General features: G+C 41.5%; 1 protein-coding gene across 1 annotated transcript in view; it reads right to left on the bottom strand.

Annotated features, from left to right (window-relative positions):
* Window positions 1-16,327, bottom strand: part of LOC122665729 (cytochrome P450 CYP736A12-like) — a 36,697-nt gene extending 20,370 nt beyond the window's left edge. The window contains exons 1-2 of the mRNA XM_043861877.1: window positions 16,307-16,327; window positions 16,162-16,223 (exon numbers count right to left, since the gene is read on the bottom strand). Of these exons, the coding sequence (XP_043717812.1) occupies window positions 16,162-16,223; window positions 16,307-16,327 (83 nt within the window). The remainder of the gene's footprint in view (window positions 1-16,161; window positions 16,224-16,306) is intronic.
* Between the last annotated feature and the right edge of the window lie 5,220 nt (window positions 16,328-21,547).

Genomic DNA, 21,547 nt, shown 5'->3' with positions numbered 1-21,547 from the left:
CTCTTTCACGAAGTACCCGTTCAGAGTCTTGAAATATGGCTCACCATTTACCATACTATTCGTCTGTCCTGTGGCTTTCTTTCTTGGATTCTTCAGGTTAAACCCTAATCCACAACGGTTGGCATTGGCTGGTATCTCCGGGAATGCCGGTACCCCTTGTTGGTTTTTACCCAATCCCAATCCAGGGAAATATTTCATCTTTCTCATAATCTTTACAGAGGCTTCGCTCCATATTGTCAGGAATTTCCCTAGACTCTGGTCTTCTTCACTTGCAGAGGTAGTACAAATGTGGCCGATTTCAAACCCACCCAGCTGCACTTCTTACGAGGATGAACCTCCTACTTCAATGTTGGCCAAAGTGTGTACCATTTTCGGGTCTCCAAAAATGGTAATCACTTTATGATCATATATGAACTTCAGCTTTTGATGAAGACTTGATGCTAGGGCTCCCGTTGAATGTAGCCATGGTCTTCCAAGCAACATATTGAAGGATGCTTGAATGTCGATGACTTGGAAGTCTATGGTAAAGCAGGCTGGTCCAATCTTGACACTGGTGGTAAGAATCCCAATCACCTCCCTTCTGGAATTGTCGTATGCCCTGATGGTTTGACTGGACGACTTCATTTTGTCTAGAGATAAACCCATGCATCTGGCTGCTTTGAGGGGCATCACATTGAGGGCGGACCCATTGTCTATTAGAACCTGGGGGACCTGATTCTAGTTACAGTCCACCGTAATGTAAAGTGCCCGGTTGTGATTCTTTCCTCCTGGGGGTAAATCCTCTTCTGAGAAAAAGAGTGACTGAATGGCATAAGTGGCCCCCACTATGTGAGATAATTCCTCAGGCCCCATTTCTATGGGCACTTGAACCTTGGTAAGAGCTTTCAAAACAGCTTCTCGGTGGGTTGGTGATGCCATTAATAAACCCCAGATTGAGATGTTGGCTTGGGCTTTCTTCAATTGGTCTAGTACTCGGTTTTCTGGTTCAACAACTGCCGTGGACTGGCTAGACCGATATTTTTCCACTGTCAACTCTTTATTCTTGAAGTTTCGGCCACTCCTGGTTTCTGCCACCTCTGACGCTCTTTCTTTAATGACCAATCGAACTGGGCAAAAGTCCCCATCTTCTTCGTCACTATCAGTGATGATAAGAGGACCTTTGGGACAAATTCGGGTTTTACCTCCTTCATCAGACAAGGCCACGACAGACTTTCGGGCTTGATTTAGGATTCCTGACAGGGTTTCTCGCTTTTCAGCAACCTGCTGGACTGTATGGGGATCTTCTAGTATCAATTGGCCAATGGCATGAAAGGCTTCCGAAGCCGCTTGGTACATCTTCCTTGCTTTCACCAATGACTTATAGAAGCTGCGATCCTTCTTTTCTCCTTGAGAAACTGAACTTTCGGACCTCTTTTCTGGGGTTGAAATAACTGGGTGGATATTCCCTGTTGGGTCATTTACTGCTTCTCCCTCATTGACATGACACATATAGAAATCATCATGTGCTCTTGCCCATGCGCGGTATTCTCTGTCACCCTGATACGGAGACGAGGGAGGAGTCCCACATAGGTCTTGTGTCAAGGCCAAAGTTAGCTTTACAGAGTTTTCCAAATGGCGAATTGCTTGAGGGAGCGCCCACTATTCTCTAATAGATTCCAGCTGTTGAAGCTCCTCCTGGTACTTATCATCCAAGACCACCGTCCTCATGAGTGTTTCCTGGATTTTATCGACTTCCCGGTGGATCTTGTTCACCCGGAATGATAATTCCCAAGGTGCGGGTCCGTAAATGTTCTCGTACTTCTCCAGACGTGTCCTCGGTTGCCAAGATTCCTTATCCTCTGTTTCTTCTTCCCCTTCAGACACTTCAACATTGGATTCCTTTGATGCAGATTCTTTCTCACTTTCATCTTCTTCAGATGATTGTTCTTCTTCCAACGGCTCTTCCCCTTCATCATCGATGTCCATAGGAAAGATACCTCTGGTGGGGTCAATCTAAAATTCCCCGAGGCTGATATCATTGATCCATGCGTCCCATGTTTCACTTCTTCGGGGTGGATCTGGATAGGAGAATGAATCTGAATACAAGACCAGGTCTTCTGGAGGAGTTCCGAATAGATCACAGGCCAAAGCATTGACTAACCAAGTCATATTTTTCAGCTCATGGAGGGTTCGAGCGAATTCATCGCTCTCATTTGGCATCACCAAGCTCTCACAACGTGCTACGAAGTTACTACACACTAGTTCTGGAAATAGAGAAGTAGCCTTGTACAGGATCTCTTGAGTATGGGTGGAAACGTCGAGTATATCTGCGACCTGATAGAAGGCGCTCATGTTCCAACGCTCAAAATCTTCTCTGGACACCGTCCAATCGCCTCTGGGAACCTCTGGAGATGATATCTCCTCATCATCTCTGCTTTCATACTCATCTGATGATACGGGTTGAATAAGGCTGGTAGGGTCATTATTATCATCGCTTTCGATGTTATTTACCCAATCCATCGCTTCTACTCCTTCGTCCTCCATTGTTGGACTTTGCTCGGCATACTCTATCCATCCCTCGTGGATATCTTGGTCGTCTTCCTCATCTGAGCTGTTGTCAATATCTCCCCTTACATGGGCAAGAGAGACTTCTTTGGTCAGAGCTTGTCCAATAGCTAGTGCTGAGACTGCTTTAAGGAGCTGAGGTGTGACTCTGGTGATTTCAGTCCCTTCTTCTTCATCAGGAACCAGGTGAGATATTTCGGATGATGAGAAACCATACTTGCACAATGGTGTCATTATCTTGAGACCCTCTAATCCATACTCCAAGAAATCCAACTTTCGAAGCCGGTTGATGGATGCTATACCTCTACCTTGGTCACATGGTTGCCCGCCTGTTTGGATATTCCCGTCACAGTTGGTTCGGGCGCAATAAACGCAAATCTGCATCCTTTCTGCCCGTGCTTGCCGTGACTGCTCATCTCTTCCTGAATACCACGGGATAAGCTGGATCAATGTGGTAGGATCTTGGAATGGTGTCTCTTCCTACAGCATGTTCACTGATCCCGTAGACGACTCTGGGGAATAGGTCTCCTTCACCAGTGGTTGTGAGATTTTCTATGCAGGTATCTGGTATTCTACCCATGTGGCACCTTCTAATTTTGGATGATAGAAAGGGGAATCGGGCCGATCCACTTCCTGAGACACCTCTTGTCGAATCTGTGGTTCTTTTTCCTCCTTAACTTTCTTGGTCAACATTGCTATATAGACGTGTGCCTTTATTAGCTTCCTCTTCCCGACTGGATGAATCAAGGTGGTAGGATCTGCTTGCTCGGCATCCTCTTGAAGCATATTTACTCCATGGTTAGGTAGAGGATTTATGGTGACATTTGGCGGCTGCTTCTTCTGAAGTTCAATTTTACCCTCGTCAATCAAGTCCTGGATCGCATGCTTGAGAGCTAGGCATCTATCCGTATGATGGCCTTATTGGTCGTGGTAATGACAGTACAGATTGGGCTTATACCAGGTAGGTGGATTGTTCAAATCCACAGGCTTAGGAGGAACGGAATTGATCATTCCCTGTTTCTTGAGCTTGGTGAATAACAATGAGGGCATCATTCCTTCAAAGTTGAAATTCCTCCTGGATGCTTCAGATTCAGTTTGGATCACAAGAGGGGTGGATCCTGTGGCTACCACCTAGACTTCTACCGCCTGGCTACTTGTCCCTACAGCATTTCCTCCTTTGGCTCTTAGGCTTTTCCTTGCCGAATAGCTTCCTGATGCTTCACGGGTCATACCTTGATTCTGCCTTTCTTTAAAGATCTTATCTTCAATCTTCTTCCCGATTGTCATAAGAGCATCAAATGTTTTGATGTGCTAGTAGTATATCTTCTCACGGTACTCCCCATACAGATTTTCTAACAATATCTCGACCTGCTCCTCCTCAGTAGGGCGGTTCCACATTTTCGCAGCCTTCTCCCTGAACCGCATGATGTAGTTTGAGAACTCTTCACTTGGTTCTTACCTCAAGGTTTCCAATTCTCTTCAAGTAATATCATCTCAGTGTTGTATGAATATTGCTTAGTGAAGGCTTTAACCACAGAGGCCCATGACTGGGTTTGGGTGTGATCAAGCTGGGTTAACCACCTCAAAGCAGATCCGGCCAAAGAATATAAGAACGCCTGTCCCATTTGGTTTTCAGAAAGTCCCCATGATCTGGCAATGGTGGCAAAAATCTTGAGATGAGCCCTAGGATCTCCCGATCTGTCGAACTTATCCAATTTCCATTTGAAATCTTCGGGGATTTTCCCTTCGGGAAAGAACACCAGGTCTTCTTCATCTTTTTCTTTGACTTTGCCCTTGACAACCACTTCCAACTCGGCTACTTTTTCTCTCATTTTCTTCTCCCTTTCAGTCTCAGGAGGGTCCATAGGGTGGCTATCTTCCCCTTCTTCTACTGGTATGATGATTGGAGTCTTGAGGGTTGCGGGGTTAGTTTTTCGAACTTCTTGCTCTGCTGGTCCAGCTATGGATCCGCCCCTAAATAGTTCATTGACTGACTGAACTAGTTGTGCCATGAGTTGCCGCATTTCGGCCATGTCTACTTGCAGCCTATCCACTCGATCTTCGATGTGACTTTCAGATAAGTGATCCTTCGGAGGATTCATGTTACTCATAAGTGATATCTCTGAAGATGAACTGGAAGGAATCAGGGATCTTGAGGAGAATGGTGGGTTGGCTCGAGTCAACCTTCCGTCTCGTCGGACCCAGATGGATAAGGACGGAATCGTGCTTCTACGAAAGAGAGAAGAATACCTAGTTTAGACCCTAAGAAGGCTAAAGAAGAATTTTATTTTATTTATCTATTTTTTTTTTGTTTATGATTTTTTTGTATTTTATAACATTTGTTTCATTTTATTATTTTATTCGACTCAAGCAATCGGAGTGGTCATCAGAGTTTCAGCAGACTCCTTTTGAGGCCAGACTTCGAATGCCGTCATTGCTTGGAGTGGTCATCAGAGTTTCAGCAGACTCCTTCTGAGGCCAGACTTCGAATGCCGTCATTGCCCAAGAATTTTTGAACACAACAAAAAACAAACAAAAGAAAGATCCTAGTTACCGGGTCATTGATGATTATGTCTGGAGTCAAGATGAGATGCCTTCTTTTTTTTCTCTCGAGGGACATGTAAGGTTCCATTATATGGAAGTGGACTTCCATTTTTCTTTGAGGGACCATCGTGGGACTATGGAATTCCTTATCTTTGGCGGTATCTCATATCAAAACCAGGTTAATCGTCAAATGACCCTAAACTCGGTCTTTCTTACAGCTAACAAAGGTTAGTTTGTGTCGTACCCTAATCATATGTGGTCTATTTTCCTACATGATGCATGTAATGGGTAGGCTTTCATAGGACAGAACAAGGCCACCCTTGACAGAACCGATATACCTATCGCTCGTGGTCGCGAATTGTAGGCACGTGGTTCTTTTGATATACCTGGAGAATAGGTCACACAAACTCAGAGTAATCGAGCTAGTGCCTTTTTTGAGTTGCGAGCACTCCACAAGACACTAGTGAATACCCTCGCTGGTGATTCTAAACTCGTACAAGTAAATATCAAGGGCTGTAGCCACGCGAATTACCCATGACTACTCATGGGGTCCAACGACTAACTACGGGGTAAGAGGAGTTCCCATGCAGTGTATGTGTGCAAGAAAGTGGTACAGGAAGCGGCTATCATCCGATCTCAGAGTACTTAGCATGATGTGCCTCACCTCCTCGGGAGTAAAGGCACGACAGGGAGTACCCTCGCCGTTTGATTTCACTTCGAGCACTATGCATGATGCGGTTAGTACACACAAGGGTTAGCCAGACAAATATATTATGGTATTTATTTATTCATTTATTTATTTTTTTTGTTTTTTGTTTTGTATATTTTTTTTTCTTTTTTTTTTATAAAAGTTTAGAGAGAACATTCTGTCATTTATTGATAGCACCTATTTAGAGAGTTTGACCTCGGGTGGACGTTTGTCCACGTATTCCCCAGTGAAGTCGCCACTGTAAGTACCGCGGTCCTTCGGGATGAAGGTTTCCTCAGCCCTTTTTGTTGGTGTATTGGTGACATAGGGTTTTGGGAGATACATGTGTGTGTGTGTGTATGGATGTGGATAACATTGTCAATATATGATAAATAGGGGATTGGGATCATGCATTAAAATATGTTAACCTAATGAGAAGTCGCCACCTAGGGTTAGGGTCTAGGACCCATTAAGTGTAGCCCTACCCGTGGTGAGCGGAATCGGACTACGTGACTCCATATGGTCCAACCAAAGGTTCAGGTAAGGGGTCAGGTTACGAGTGTGGGAAGGTGTTAGGCACCCACCTCGCCCGGCCGAAGCCGGTCTCTCTGTGTTAGATGCTACTTAAGGACGAATGTTGTTTCTCTCTTATTACGGGGATGGGGGATATTATGAACTACATTCAGATGCTATGAATTAAACTAAAGTATAATAAACTACATTATATATGTGAAAAATGCAGACTAAAGCGGTAAAATATGAAAGGACTACATTGGATCAACAAAAATGCAATAATTATACCTGTATGATTGTATGCCCCTGGCTCAGGGGAGATGGACTTATGGACCGACGCTGCTTCTTTCTTGGCAGAGTAACGGCTCTTTCGAGTGATTTGGAAAAGAGTAACCAGACAGAATAACGTCTATCGCAAAGGAGTTTCGATGGTTATCCGTGCACGGACGGGATACCAAAGCCAATGAGCCAAAACGCTCTATACTCAGAGGGACAATCGAAGGATCTGTCCGCCACAAGAAAACTTCAAGCACTCACACACTCATGAGAGAAGGAAGGGAAATGAGGGTGAAAAAGGGGGAAAAGATGCTAGGAATCACTTGGGGAGGGTCTCTCCACCCAAAATTCCTTGGGAAATGTGGGAGGGGACCCTCCTATTTATAGGGAGGGTCCTTTTCTCTCTCCTGGCCGAAAAAGTCCTCCACGGCGCCGTGGAGATGTCCATGCCGCCGTGCTGGACTTTTCCACGGCGCCATGGGTGACATCAGCAGGCTGCTGTCACACCCCCTCATGGCGCCGTGGAAATCCGGTACACCTCCCCACAGTGCCGTGGGAAGGTACCCACGGTGCCGTGGGAAGAGTCCACGGCGCCGTGGGCACGCAGTGCCATTTTTCCTTGTTTTTTTGGCCTAAAATGGATCATTTTGTGCTCAGCATGGTTCTTGGTCCCATGGGTCAGGTATCTTTGGATCTGAAAAGAGGGAGGGTGCGTCGTCCATCGTCCATGTCCCGTTGTCATCATCGCCAATTAGGGGGTGACAAAAAAATCAGCGTCTACAGGAACCTTGAATACCGAGATGGATAAGAAACTCCGAAAGATGGTGGAACCATGCCCGAGGGACCTGTTTGAGACCATAAAGATAACGATGGAGTTTGTAGACATAGTTGGGATTCGTCAGATCCACGAAGCCAGGTGGCTGAGACATGTATACCTCCTCCTATAATCGACCATGGAGAAAGGCATTGTGCACATCCAATTGGTGAACAGACCAGCCTTGAGAGATAGCAATAGATAGAACACTGCGAATAGTGGTAGGCTTCACGACAGGGCTGAATGTCTCACCATAGTCAAGCCCATGCTGTTGATGAAAGACTTTGGCAACAAAGCGGGCCTTGTAACGTTCAAGGCTACAATCAGCTTTCCGTTTAATGCGAAACACCCATTTGCACCCTATAAGATTATGATGGGGAGATGGTGGAACCAATGACCAAGTGTCGTTTCGAATCAAAGCGTTAAACTCTTCAGACATAGCGGTGCTCCATTCAACAGACTTGGAGGCCTGTGAAAAACATGTAGGCTCAACAGACACATTAGTAGCATTAGTAATAGTCAAAGCACAGGGACCAAGCCAAAGGCTTATGGGTCGGGTTTGTGCATAGATGTCATGGAGAAGGCCCAGACACAGTGGTGGGGACTGTGGAGACTCAGGGGAGGGGGAATGAGGAACAGCCAAGGGAGAGGGTTCGGCCAAGGGTATTGGGGAATAATTCGTGGCAGGAGAAGGGGGCGGTGTGGGCTGGCATGGTGAGGGCATAGAAGAGGAAGGATGGGGTGCAACGGGAAGGGGAGCAGCAGCCCAAGGACCAGCCAAGGGAGAGGGTGCGGGTGGTGGGGGACCCAAGATAGAGGTGGAGAATGGAAAAGAAGACTCATCAAAACGAACGTGGCTGGCAATAATATAATGACCAGTGGTGGGATTAAAACAGCGAAACCCATGATGAGAGGGACTATAACCAAGAAAAACGCAGGGAGAAGACCTGAAATCCATTTTATGATGATTATAAGGACGAAGGTAAGGAAAGCACACACAACCAAACACCCGAAGAAAGGAGTAGCAGGAACTTTGTGAAAAATAATCTGAAAAGGAGAAACACCACTAAAAATAATAGAGGGCATCCGATTTATTAGAAAAATGGTAGTTTCAAAAGTAAAATGCCAATAAATTTGGGGAACATGGCTTTGAGCAAGGAGGGTGAGCCCCGTCTCAACAATGTGATGATGACGGCGCTCAACAGGCCCTTGCTGTTCATGGGTGTGGAGAGTAGATAGGCGGTGAGAAATTCCATGTGGGAGAAAAAAAGAAGGAAGAGTTCAAAATTCTCCACCTCAATCAGTTTGAACCGATTTAATTTTGCGTTCAAAAAGACGTTCCACAAGTGCTTTAAATTGAACAAAAATATGTAAAACCTCAGATTTGTGCAAAATGGGATAAAACCAAATAAACTTTGAATTATCATCCATAAAAATTACATAGTACCGATGGACATTACAAGAAGCAGTAGGAGAAGGGCCCCAAACATCACTATGGATGAGATCTAAAGGAAAAAGACTTCTACTATTAGTAACTGGTAAAGTAAGGCGATGTGCTTTACCCTGCTGGCAAGCACTAAAAAGCAAACTAAGACGAGACGATGAGAAAGACAAATTATTTTGACGAAGCATGGACCAAAGAAGACGTTCATGAGGGTGGCCAACTTGATCGACGATGCCACAAATCAAGAGAGATGTTACTTGAAGCATGAGCCGATGGAGATGGAGATGAAGGAAACTCATAAAGACCATCTTTACTCGGACCGGACAGCAGAGTTGACTTGGTGACTTGATCCTTCACAAGAAAGTGAGAGGGATGAAATTCAAAAAATACATTATTATCACGGGTAAATTGATTAACAGAAAGAAGACTTTTGGAAATAGATGGGACATGAAGAACATTATTTAAATGAAAAGAATGATTAGAGAAAGAGGGTAAAGAGGAATAACCAAGATGTAAAATTGGTAAGCCCTTACCATTGCCAACATGAAGTTGATTCGAACTTGTATACTCATCATATTGAGAAAGAGAGTACAAATTAAGGGTGACATGATGGGTTGCACCGGTGTCAGGGTACCAAGGGAGAGCAGTAGATGGGTGTGGGGTCGGCAGGAGGGGAGGACTGGGGTGACCGTAGGGTTGGGTAGAGGCCGGATAGGTGTAGTGAACTGATGGAAAGGGGCCGGATGGGGTATAGGACTGGTTAAGGGCAGGGGTTAACCTGGTTGCTGGCGGTAAAAACAATGATCCGTGCTGTGATTTGTTCTACGACAGATGGCGCACCAAAATTGACCAGAGAATTGGCCAAAAGTACCACCACGGCCACCTCAACCACCACGGTTCCGGCCACCACGGCTTACCTCGACCACCATGAGTGGAAGAGGAGATGTCGCCAGGGTTGGATGTACGTTGAGTAGTATTTGCAGACGGTGAAGCGGCAGCAACAGGCGGGTCAGAGAGAGCAAGTGTCGTCATTGTTGTACCATGAAGAAACTCATGACTGAGAAGCATGGCGTGGAGATCTTCATACTCAATCGGATCAGTGTGGGTGAGAAGAGACGAGACTATGGCACGAAAATCCGATTTGAGTCCTTTATAAATATGAAGATTGAATGCACTGGGGCGTAGAGCCTGACCGGCAGCCGCAAGTTCAGCCGCAATTGATTTGGCACGTTGCAAGAATTGTGAAACTTATAGTTTCATCAGGCTTTTGGGTCAAATCATGCATGGCCATGGTGAGTGACATAATTTGACTTTTAGAAGGCAATGAGTAAGCAGTGCAGAGGGCAGTCCATATTTCACGACTGGTGCGTTTACCAAGCACAATGGAAAAGACTTCTTCCGAGAGAGAGGAGAGGAGGAGACTCCAGATCATGGAGTCCTAGCGGCGCCAGGTAGCAGCATCAGTGGGATTGGCAGGGCACGGTGTAGTACCATCGAGGTGTCCAAACAAATTAAGCCCATCGAGAAAGGGCTCAACTTGTGTTTGCCAAAACAAAAAGTTCTTCGAAGTTAACTTGATAGAGATGTAGTGGTGTGAGTCTGGGAAGGAGGGAGATGGCATGCTCGGCAAGGAGGAAGAGAGGACACCGGTAGCAGTGGATGAGAGTGAACTTTCAGTCATTAGAAAAAAAAAAATTTGAGGAGCGAACAGGATTAGAGGAAACTCGGGGGAGTCTTTGTGGCTCTGATTACCATGTTAGATTGAATATATTCATTGCATTACAGATTACTCTCAATAGAGAGTATTAATAGAGAATACAAAATGTGAGATCCTTTTAGGATTTGTACAAGGTAAGTGGATGAGAATGGAAACATAAAATATGGAAATAAAGATGTGGTGAATCACAAGGAGCCGAGTTGCTATTCCCGCAGGGAATGCATATCGCAAGTAGATCTCTAAGGAGATATGCAATATGGGTTTCCATTCTCAATAGGAAACGTTATCACATGTGCCAATTAAGAGAGAAAGACCAATATATCCTCAATATAAAGTAACGAGAAAAAAAAAAAACCGAAAGAGTAATAAATGGAGAAAGAGAGTAAGAATTTTATCTACCAAGTTAAACAATAGAAGAACACCGAGACAGACAGGAGCCCTGGGGCATTTCGTGGCCTAGATGTTCAGTTCAGAAAAGGGTATTTTTTTGAACTTCAAAATCCTTGGTCCATTTTCAGAAGCAAGCATTGTAGTTTATGGATTAGAAAACAAAAAAATTAATCATTAAACAGTCTCTAGGTCAGCAACTAAGGAAGATACACCTGACTTTGGACACTATGCCCAAATTGGTAACCAAAAACCAAATTCAAATTTGAGATGGATAGAGAGTAGAGACTATGCCTAGAAGTTAATTGGCTTTGATATGAAGCTGCTGCATTAGAGACTCAACGGGGAAAGAGACAGGAATGAACCAATTTGGTTTTTCTTTCTTTTTAGTTTTAGCAAAATCAAAATCTCAGACTCTCAGCCATTTAAAGAGGATAGGACAACGAGCCATGTCCAAGAGCTCCTAACTGGAGATAGCAGAAAAGTTAACAGCAGAGAATCCAAAACCCATTTTTTATTGGGTGTCACAAATGCCTGATTTTTAACTTCAGATACACAATGCCACAGAGTTTTGACATTAAATATGATTTATATTCACCCAAGTTACTACATGGGGTTCCAAGTTGAGTTTAACAGCACACTGAATTGATCTTAGATATGCATATGGTTTCCTAAGCATCAATATGGTTTCCCTTGTTGCTTTGATCTACTACACTGCAGCTAAGTTTAAGCAAAATTACATCCCTTGTCTGAAGTAGTATTCCTTTGAAAATTTTATTAATCTAAAGATAGGTACTTAAATGTCTTATAGTGATGTTTGATTTTCTCAGGAGGTCATGCTTTAAGATGATAGAAAAATAACAATATGGGCATAAGTATAAGACTTATCTGTTTTGTAGGATAGATTGTATGTCATCGAAATATCCTCATAGAAGTTGGACAAAGGATTGATAGCACCAATAACGTCATTTTGTATCACTTGAATCAGCAAATCTGTACTTTGAGTTGAGTCGTACTTAACGTACTTTCCTTAAGGTATTTGAACACCCCGAATATGTGTCGACCGGGTTGACATTACGTTCTCACCTCCAAGATAAAACAACTCCAATCACAAATGGCAGCACCCCAAGTGTGATTATAATACAGAGTATCTGAAGGTAATACTCACTAGATCATTGACAAGACTCACTATGATAGAGAGGAAAACCGTTTTAAAACCATGTTAGAGAAATAGGTAAGACCTCCTCTCTTTATATAGGAGAGGAAGAGACACTACTAAGAGATGTCTCCAAAAGATAAGTCTCTAAAACATGTTGTTTCCCACAAGTCTTGTTTGTTAGCCATTCAAACAAGACTTCTAATAGGCACACTTATTGGCTATTTAGGTGTCTATTAGGAAAAGACTCAACCTTCCAACACACCTTTTATAAAATAAAATAATATTTTAAATCCATAATTTTAAAATCATTTAAAATTCCAACAATCCCCCACAGATTCAAAATATCGATAAAACAAAACATTGAACTAGTGAGTAAATTTAGACTTAGTAGGACACATCGTTGGTGGTGTCTTTCGGACTTGAACCTATACTAGGTCTGATGAACTACGCTACAGAGTACAGGTGAAGTCAGACTTCTTGAACCTTTCCTCATCTGTGTAGCTGGCTAGCTCACCATGCATATCCTATTAGTCAACGTTCGAGACCTCGTCTTAAATAAATTGGACATTATATGGCCTTGTCCCCTATCCTGGTCTCATGAATGTAAAAAGAGTTTGCATTTTAAAAACTCTTATCGGCAGGCGGCCACACCTCCTACATTCACTTAGGTCAGCCAATGTGCATCACAGTTAAAACTTCCCCACATTTCATAGGATTCGGCTAATTAAGAGTCTAAAACTCATCCTCCTTTCGTTGTGGTGGTACTATTTTCCCATCTAACCAGAATGAGCAAACATTTAGTAGTACTAAACAGGTCTCCTAGTGACTTCGTTTGTATCCTTTGAACCTAATTCAGGATTATTCCTCTTCACTTAGATTGGGTGTCCATCACATGACCTATGACACAGGCCTTACGTGCTCATTCCTTTAGATGTATACCACAATAGTGGTCATAGGTTATATGATAGTATTAGTCATTTCTGTCCCGATTATACTGAATTGATAACGCTACCTTCCTTAGCCTCACCAGATATATGCAACCAAGGCATATTAGTCTTTATTTCTCTACTGACCATGCCTTTTGTATTTCGTGATACAATTTGACTTTGGTCATCACCATATATCTATCATTTATATTCATAGCCTTATGGCTTCAGATCCGGCTTTCTTACAAAACCATAAAAATAAAACCATGGTGGAACCTATAACTTAGGCTTATGTTATTGATTCCATGAATCACCCGCCAAACATATTAATACATGCTACCTTTGAACTAAGAAAATGTTCCAAATATTTATATAAATGAATTTAAACATATTTATTAGATTCAATTTCCAAGTAGAGATTAATCATTCTACTTGACTTTATTTATCTCTTAAGAAGAGATTCAATATATAAATATATGCATTCTTATAATAACCCCCACATTTTGGGTTTATCACATTCAGAGATACAAGCCAAAATAATATGATAATGTCCTTGTGAGAAAATTGTAACCCCCACACTTCCATACTAACTTACCCATGCAACTTTACTTGCATATCAAATATAGTATGGCATTCAAATAAAATTCATGGTCCCATGTAATTTTATAATTACATACACAAATACCGATGAAATAATCATCCAACCAATATGCATACAATGTCACTTGTCTCTATCAACAACCGAATTGATCAACAAATACGGTCACTTGGCTTTACTTGATTTACCGATAAATCCATCGGACAAATCAACATCCAAATTATCTAAATTTATTATCGGGTCTCCAACCTATTCTCAAAAAATAGGTCACACCTCATACCCAAACCATTAACAACCAAATAATATACATGAACTCCACCCAAATCATGAAAGGTGTAAACAACATGCTAATCAACCATGTTTCATGCAAAAGCCATGGTTACGACCCATTCTATAAAAATAAGTTAGGGCCTTAAGTTGACGGTACAGTAGTCCCTCAAGAACACAAGGTTTGATCCAAACAATACCCACAATGGCCACGAACCGTTGTAACCTTTTATAAAATAAAATAATCTGATTTGCAACGGTTGCCACATTTTGGATTTCTCTAAGAAATCTAATTGATCACAATTGAAAACACTTCCATGCAATAGTAAAGAAAAGACCAAACCCACTTGCATAACCCATGTAACTTTATACATACATAATTATATGCTCAAATACTTGTAGATTATGTATTTGACCATTATGCATTACCACTTGTCTCAATGGAAAATCAATTAGGTTAATCAATATGGTCACACGGCTTTTACTAGCCAATAATTTCAGCCAAAAAATATGGTCTCCATCAAATACAAGAACTAGGCATTCAATACAATCATGATATATAGAATCGATAGATGTAACTGGCTCATGCAAATAGACCGTTCCAAGTGGTGTGAAGGTTCAAGTATTCAAATTATATGCAAAACACGCCCTAATTCCAAGAACAGATATCTTTCCCACTCATTTGTATGAAAAGAAAAACCTGAATACCATGTGTTGTAACATAATATCAAGATTATAAAAAACCAGAATCAGGAAAGTAATTGGTCTGATCCAGCCGATCAAACCAAAAATCAAGCCTTTGTAATGCCTAATATGGAATCAATCCATTGAAATGGTCCAAAGTCTGTAACAGCCTCTCGTAAGAGAATGACAAAACCAGTTAGAGATGAGGTGCCACTACTAACCATTGCAACTCATGGATATGGAAGGGTGTAACAGCCAAGGGGTGGTGCAATCATTAGGTCGTACCGATTGGATGACCCAATGAAGGCATCTTGTCCACGTACTCTCTCTTGGACAAGATACAAACCACATCCTTTCATATTTTCATATGGGTGGAGTTACACCGATTGGATGTTAGTTACCCTTTTGATTAGACTATTAAAAAAAAATTTAACCACACCTTTTCAGTGCTTAGGGTTTTACATTTCCTCCTTGCCATGGCCCATTAACAGGCTCTCCAACTCCAATCCATATAATATTGGATACTCCTTATTAACAAGGCACGTATGATATAAGGGGTAGAACTTTTTTACTAAAGGCATATATACCTAACCGTGGCTATGAGCCATAGCCATACCCTTGTATCATTTGTGGCACGTAGATGTCATATATGGTGATTCATTACTGGATCATCAAAAATATCCTTCAATCAAGTTATAAAAAAAAAATTATATACCCATCTTCCCAAAACGATGGCTGTGAAATGTGGAGAGAAAGGACCCACAGTGGACCGGTATGGCAGAACTAGCTCCTGTCACTTGTGAAATCAGAATTACAAATAATTATGTAATTCAATAGGACGAACACTAGTCTCATACTTGTCAAATGCCTTAAGATTGTTAGAAAAATAACAATATGGGCATAAGTATGAGACTTATCTGTTTTGTAGGATAGAATGTATGTCATCGAAATATCCTCTTATTAGAAGTTGGACAAAGGATTGATAGCACCAATAACATCCTTTTGTATCACTTGAATCAGCAAATCTGTACTTTGAGTTGAGTCGTACTTAACGTACTTTCCTTAAGGTATTTGAACGCCTTGAATATGTGCCGATCGGGTTGGCCTTACGTTCTCACCTCCAAGATAAAATAACTCCAATCACAAATGGCAGCACCCCAAGTGTGATTACAATACAGAGTATCCAAAGGTAATACTCACTAGTTCATTGACAAGACTCACTACGATAGAGAGGAAAACTTTTCAAAACGATGTTAGAGAAATTGGCAAGACCTCCTCTTTTTGTATAGGAGAGGAAGAGACACTACTAAGAGACGTCTCCAAACGATAAGCCCCTAAAACATATCTTTTCCCACAAGTCTTGTTTGTTAGCCATTCAAACAAGACTTCCAATAGGCACACCCAATGGCTATTTAGGTGTTTATTAGGAAAAGACTCAACCCTCTAACACACCTTTTACAAAATAAAATAATATTTTGAATCCATACTTTTAAAATCATTTAAAATTCCAACATAAGATGGATAGTTAAAATGGAATCATGGCAAAAAATGATTTAGTCACAATCTATGGTGTGTCTTCCAGTCCTCCAGCAAACAGTACCTCAAGCTCAAGTCGATAAATTGCCTGCTAAGCTCAAGAACAAGCAGAGAGGTAGCACATACCTACAATGGAAGACAAAAAAGGAAAAACAAGAAGAAGCATAGGAAGAAGAAGATGAAGATGAGGAAGCAGAGAGGGCTTTTACCTGTGGAGCTTGGATCGGCATGTAAGAGGAAGAAGCTGTGAAATTGAGCTTCGGTCTGTGTGTGAGAGGAAGAAGCTGTGAAATCAAGCTTCGATCGTTGGGGAAGATCCTTTGAATGTCTTGGATTTTTGGGGTTTCTGCAAAAATGAGAGTACAATGTATAAGGAAGAGGGCAAGCAAAAAAATAGCAAACGAAGAAGAAGAAGAAGCCAAGCAGAGGAAGAAGAAGAAGAGACAAGGGTTTTCCTAAGTTCGCTGAAGTACATCTTCAGTCTACCTTCTGGGGCTTGAAGATGCCTTTGCTAGGGTTTCGATCAGGGAAAAATTGCTTGAAGCTTGTTAATGAGGGAGATTTTGGAAAGGAGGACAAATTTTATCAGGCACAAGTTTTCCCAAATCCCTAATGAAAACGTTTTAAAATTGTAGAAAAGGTTTTTGTTGTTTTTTAAAATGGTATTTTAGTTCTTTTTTTTTTGCCTGGTTTGTTTTTATAAAACAAAAAAACAGACCGGACACCAAACATAATATTCCGTTTTTTTGTGCAGTAGCATAGAAAAACACTAGAAACGTGAAACATAAGTGTTACCAAACGTGACCTTAGGGGTCGTCTCCCTATTTTCTTTATTTTTTTATTATATATTTTATGTTGTGGAGCCATCTATCGATTAGGGTTACCTAGTTATTTTTTTTTTAATTTTGTGATGTAATTTCTAATTTAATCGTAGTCGTAGGATAGATTGCAATTAGGGCTTAAGAATTAGGTTTTAGTTTCTTATAAAAATGTAAGAGCTATGCTCATTGAGGCGGTGAAGAATTGATTAATGAAATACTATTCCGTTGAGTATTTTGTCTCGAAGTGTTCTACCTTGTAAACCTGGAAAGTTACGTTGCTTCCTTGAAGAGCAGCAAATCTTCCTGTGTCCTTGAAGAATCACATTATCCTTGTTCTTGTGTTCATGTTATTGTTGACTCTCCTGATCTGTATCTTCCAACGAGACTGCATTATTTGGTATTAGAGATTTGGAGGAGAGCGAGAAGATGAGATGACGCCTAGGCATAGAAGTGATCGTACAACTCCCGTGGAAGACATCAACACAAGAGATGACATTCAGACGACGTCGAATGATGAGGCAGATGAGCGAATCATTGTTCAGATTGATTTGAGTAGACCCCCAATTTTTCGATGAGTACCAAGATGAGTACAATGACGAACACGGTGGTTTCAAAAGTGTTGAACCAAATTACTTTTTTAAGGCACAACAAGATTTACCCGTATAACGATGAGGTAGCCACACTCAACTCAAATTATCCAGAAGTGCACAATCAAGTGATCCAATGCATTAGGACTGTTAGGATCTATATGGCAACCATTCTGTTTCAATAAATTGGTTATGAGTCAAAATCGATTTTTTCTGTTTCTGGATTTTTGGAGTAATTCTGTACCAACAAATGTTGTATGGTAAATCTGGTAAAAAATTGTTTTTGCTATTATAGAGAAACAGAAACATGTATGGATTGCCAATTTGCCATTTTAACAAAAACAGTTTTCTCTTCTAATTCTATCAAATTATATAAAAAAGAACTGCAAGCCTTATCAACTCAGGAAAGCTTAATGAAAACTCCCAAGTAAAATGAGATCATCAGGTGAATGCAATTTTCCTTGAATCTCTGTGAAGGAAAAAAACTGCAAATTTTCTGCAACTCCTGAATAAGCTGAGAAGATTTTGAAATTCAGAAAAAGAGAAAAATTTGGGCAATATTAACACTTGTGACTATTGGATATGTTACATATTGCTGTGTGTCCATCAAACCCGATTTAATTTGATTGAATTAATTGATTGATTTACTTAGATTATGTGCTAGTCATAATTGTTATTCAGTGCAACTGCCCACTTTATACCGTTTGTTATTCACAACTTCGGATAAAGTTGGGCAATCTGTTCTATGGTTGCCGTATTGTACATTCGTTCAATAGGGATTGGGCAAAAATGTAAATATGAGCACATCCGCCTATGAACGATGGTAATTTGACTCGCATTAAAATTTGAGGTGCATTATTGTGCCATTGACATAGATTATTTACCGACTCTCTATTTGATCAAGAACTAGCAGCCAATATTTTCTTGTTTGTTCATGGTTGATTGAGGAAATCCAAGAAGACCCTAGGAGTGTGGGGATGGGAGAGCACAGTTCTGGGCATGTTGAGACGAGGGTTTTGGGAGAGGTGCAAGATGGATCTTCCTGTGATTCTTAGTTTGTGGGTCAGGATGGGTTTTAGTAGAAATCATCCTCCTGTTCAGTCTATTGCTGATGACTCTACCGTAGGTCATTCGGTGGAGTCGGTTAGGGCAGAAGGTGATGTTTCTCCAACCCTGGAAGTCTCTCACCCTCCTTTGCAACCTTCCTTTTGCGGATGTAGTTGGGAGGCCTTCGCTCCCTTCCATTGAGAACTTACCAACGCCTGTGAAGGATGGTGATTTCAATCGCATTAAAATCCCTCAAGCAGTGTATGTGGAGCAATTAGGGAAGCATCGTTATGCGCTGCTTGGGTATGTTAATTTCAGGACGATTTCGATGGATACCCTCCGATCTTTTGTAAAAAGTTTTTGGCCTCTGAAGAATGACGTGTTGCTGAAATCCCTGGGTAACGGCTTTGTCCTTTTTCATTTTCATTCAGAGGAGGATATGACCATGGTTTGGACTCGTGGCCCTACCAGGGTAGAAGGTTAACTTCCCCGATTTCAGCGTTGGATTTCTGGATAGATGATGAGGACATTACACACAGGCTGACTTGGGTTCGTTTCCCAAACCTTCCTCAAGAGAAAGGTTCTAAAACTCGGGTTTCGACTAGGTTTCGACTAGCCAGAAAACGAGTTCGTCTCGGTTTCGACCATATCCCGGTCGAAACTTGGGACTTTCTCTAGGCTAACTCAAACCTTGGTTTTGAGGCCCAGAAGTTGTTTTTTTGCCCTGATTCTTGTTGTAAAACTCAATCCATGCGAGTTTCACATAGAGAACACTAAAAATATTATTTGTGGTTGTGGTTTTGATTCAAGTTTGATATTGTATATTGTTCTTGGACATGGTATCAAATAAGGTTTGACCGGAACATAATCCTTCAATATAAATGAGATTTAAGCAATCTTGGATTTGTTAGAAAGCTTTGTTTTGATAGTTTTCCAATAAGTCTAAGATTGTTTAAATCTGATTTATATTGAAGGAGTTATATACTGATCAAACTTAATAGCCTCTACGTGTCACTCACCCAGGGGTACTTGCAGGAACTTGCAGATCATCCAAATTGAGAGGATAAAAATCCCTTATTTAGGAGAGAAGGATAATAATAATGATATTTTAGTGGAAGAGTCATTGGAGAAAGGGGAACACGTGTCCCTAAGATTTATGCTATCTAAAGAATTGAAGGTAGAGTCCGTGAGGTTGTTCACCAACAACATGATTTCGGTGGAGGCTTTGCTGATGTGGAAGGAGGTGATCCAGTGACCGACTCAAATACAGATTCGGTTCAGGACCTGGTTTTCCTGATTCGCTTGGCCTCATGGAAAGCAGGCTTGTGGTGGTGTTACCGGTCTCTTCTAGGGAAAATTCTCCTCAGTTCGTAGCGTCGTCGCTCCCAACCTCACCAATATCTGTGGATAGTCAGAACAATGGTCGACCTGCTATTGTTCAATTCGACTTATCGCGACAAGTGGTGGAGAATTATTCGTGTCAGGCGCCTTTCGACCGGGTTTTTTGCCGTAAAGGAAAATCAAAGGCCATTGAGACTTCTGCTCAAGATGCTCGACACAAGCAAAAGAGAAGACAGGAGTTGGTTTTGTTTGATGCAATTATCAACCAAGCTCAAGTTGATGGTGCTGCTTCATGCCGCACAACTAGAAATTCTAATAAAATTTAATACTAATGAAGCTGCTGTTCTGGAATATAAGAGGTGTCTTTAATTATCGTTCTCGGTCAGCTCTTAGCCTGTTGATTAGAGAACATGACCCTCTTTTTCTTTGCCTGGCAGAGCCTAAGGTTCATCCAGATAAGTGTCCTTCGAAGTTTATTTCTTCGCTGGGTTTTCATTTTTATTTTATTTATAATCAACTTGTGGACAATGTGCCAAATCTTTGGTTTTTTGGAAGGATAGTGTCAAGCGTTCTTCAGTAGGTCTCTCATTAGATCAACATATTTTCTTATTTATAGAGGCTGCTGGTCTGCGTTTCTTCATCTCAGTTGTTCATGCAAACTACCAGAAAAATATTCGGAGGAATTTGTAGTGCGATTTATGCTCCATCTCAGGTGCAGGTATCCCATGGATGGTGGTTGAGGATTTTAATTCTTACTGATGAGTCATAAATCACCCAACCAACCGGAGGTCGTCACGTGGATGTGCGAGTAGGAAAATGGAGTGTTGCTTCATTTGGCCATCCCTCCTTCAATAGTCTTTGGTCCTCCACTTGGCCTTTGTCTATTTCCCCCATAGCCTCTTAAGTATTCACACTTGAGACTTCAAGTTCATAGCTTAGAGTCATCAACTTGGTGATTTCGATGCTTGACAATGAAGTGTCTCCCACGAAGAGATAAGAGAAGCCATTACAAGCGGCAAAACTTACTCCACGTACGAATCCCTTGAGTCACAAAAGGGAAACCTCCACATCTCTGGTTAATTATCCGTTTTCAACTAGGTAAGTCTTCTCTCTTTCGTGTTTTAGTCAAAATTATAGCTTGCTTTTATCATAGTTGTTTTGCATCTCCAGTTGAGTATGATCCCAGCTCTCTAGATGGTGATCACACGCTTTACCCTTGTTGTAGTTTTGTTGCATGCATGCATTAATCTATGGTCCCCATCCCGTGTAGTCTAAGACTCCCCCTACTTGCATTCGTGTTATGAATTTTACATGTATTCATATGCCCTACACACTCTTCTCATGCATCCTTAAATTTAATTTTGAATGCTCATTGTCATGCCATAAATGTTTAGTCTTTGTGTTCCCATGCTTAATTTAGTGACGATCATGGTTAGATAACATAGGCTACGTAGAGTTTGTTCTTTTACTTCCCTTGTATACTAACCCTTGCCATGCAGCCGAACTTCCGAGTATGTTTCTTCATCTTCTCTTGTATTTCACCCCTTATTTTTATTATTGATGTATTTAACATTATAACCCAAAAGCATTCTATGACCCTACCCTGCCAAGTAATAGAAAGACTGGCAAGTCCGGGCGGATTGGGGTGCCTAAT

The sequence above is a fragment of the Telopea speciosissima genome, chromosome 6 (assembly GCF_018873765.1).
Source record: "Telopea speciosissima isolate NSW1024214 ecotype Mountain lineage chromosome 6, Tspe_v1, whole genome shotgun sequence".
NCBI classification, from domain to species: Eukaryota; Viridiplantae; Streptophyta; class Magnoliopsida; order Proteales; family Proteaceae; genus Telopea; species Telopea speciosissima.
This window is presented reverse-complemented; position numbering and strand designations above follow the sequence as displayed.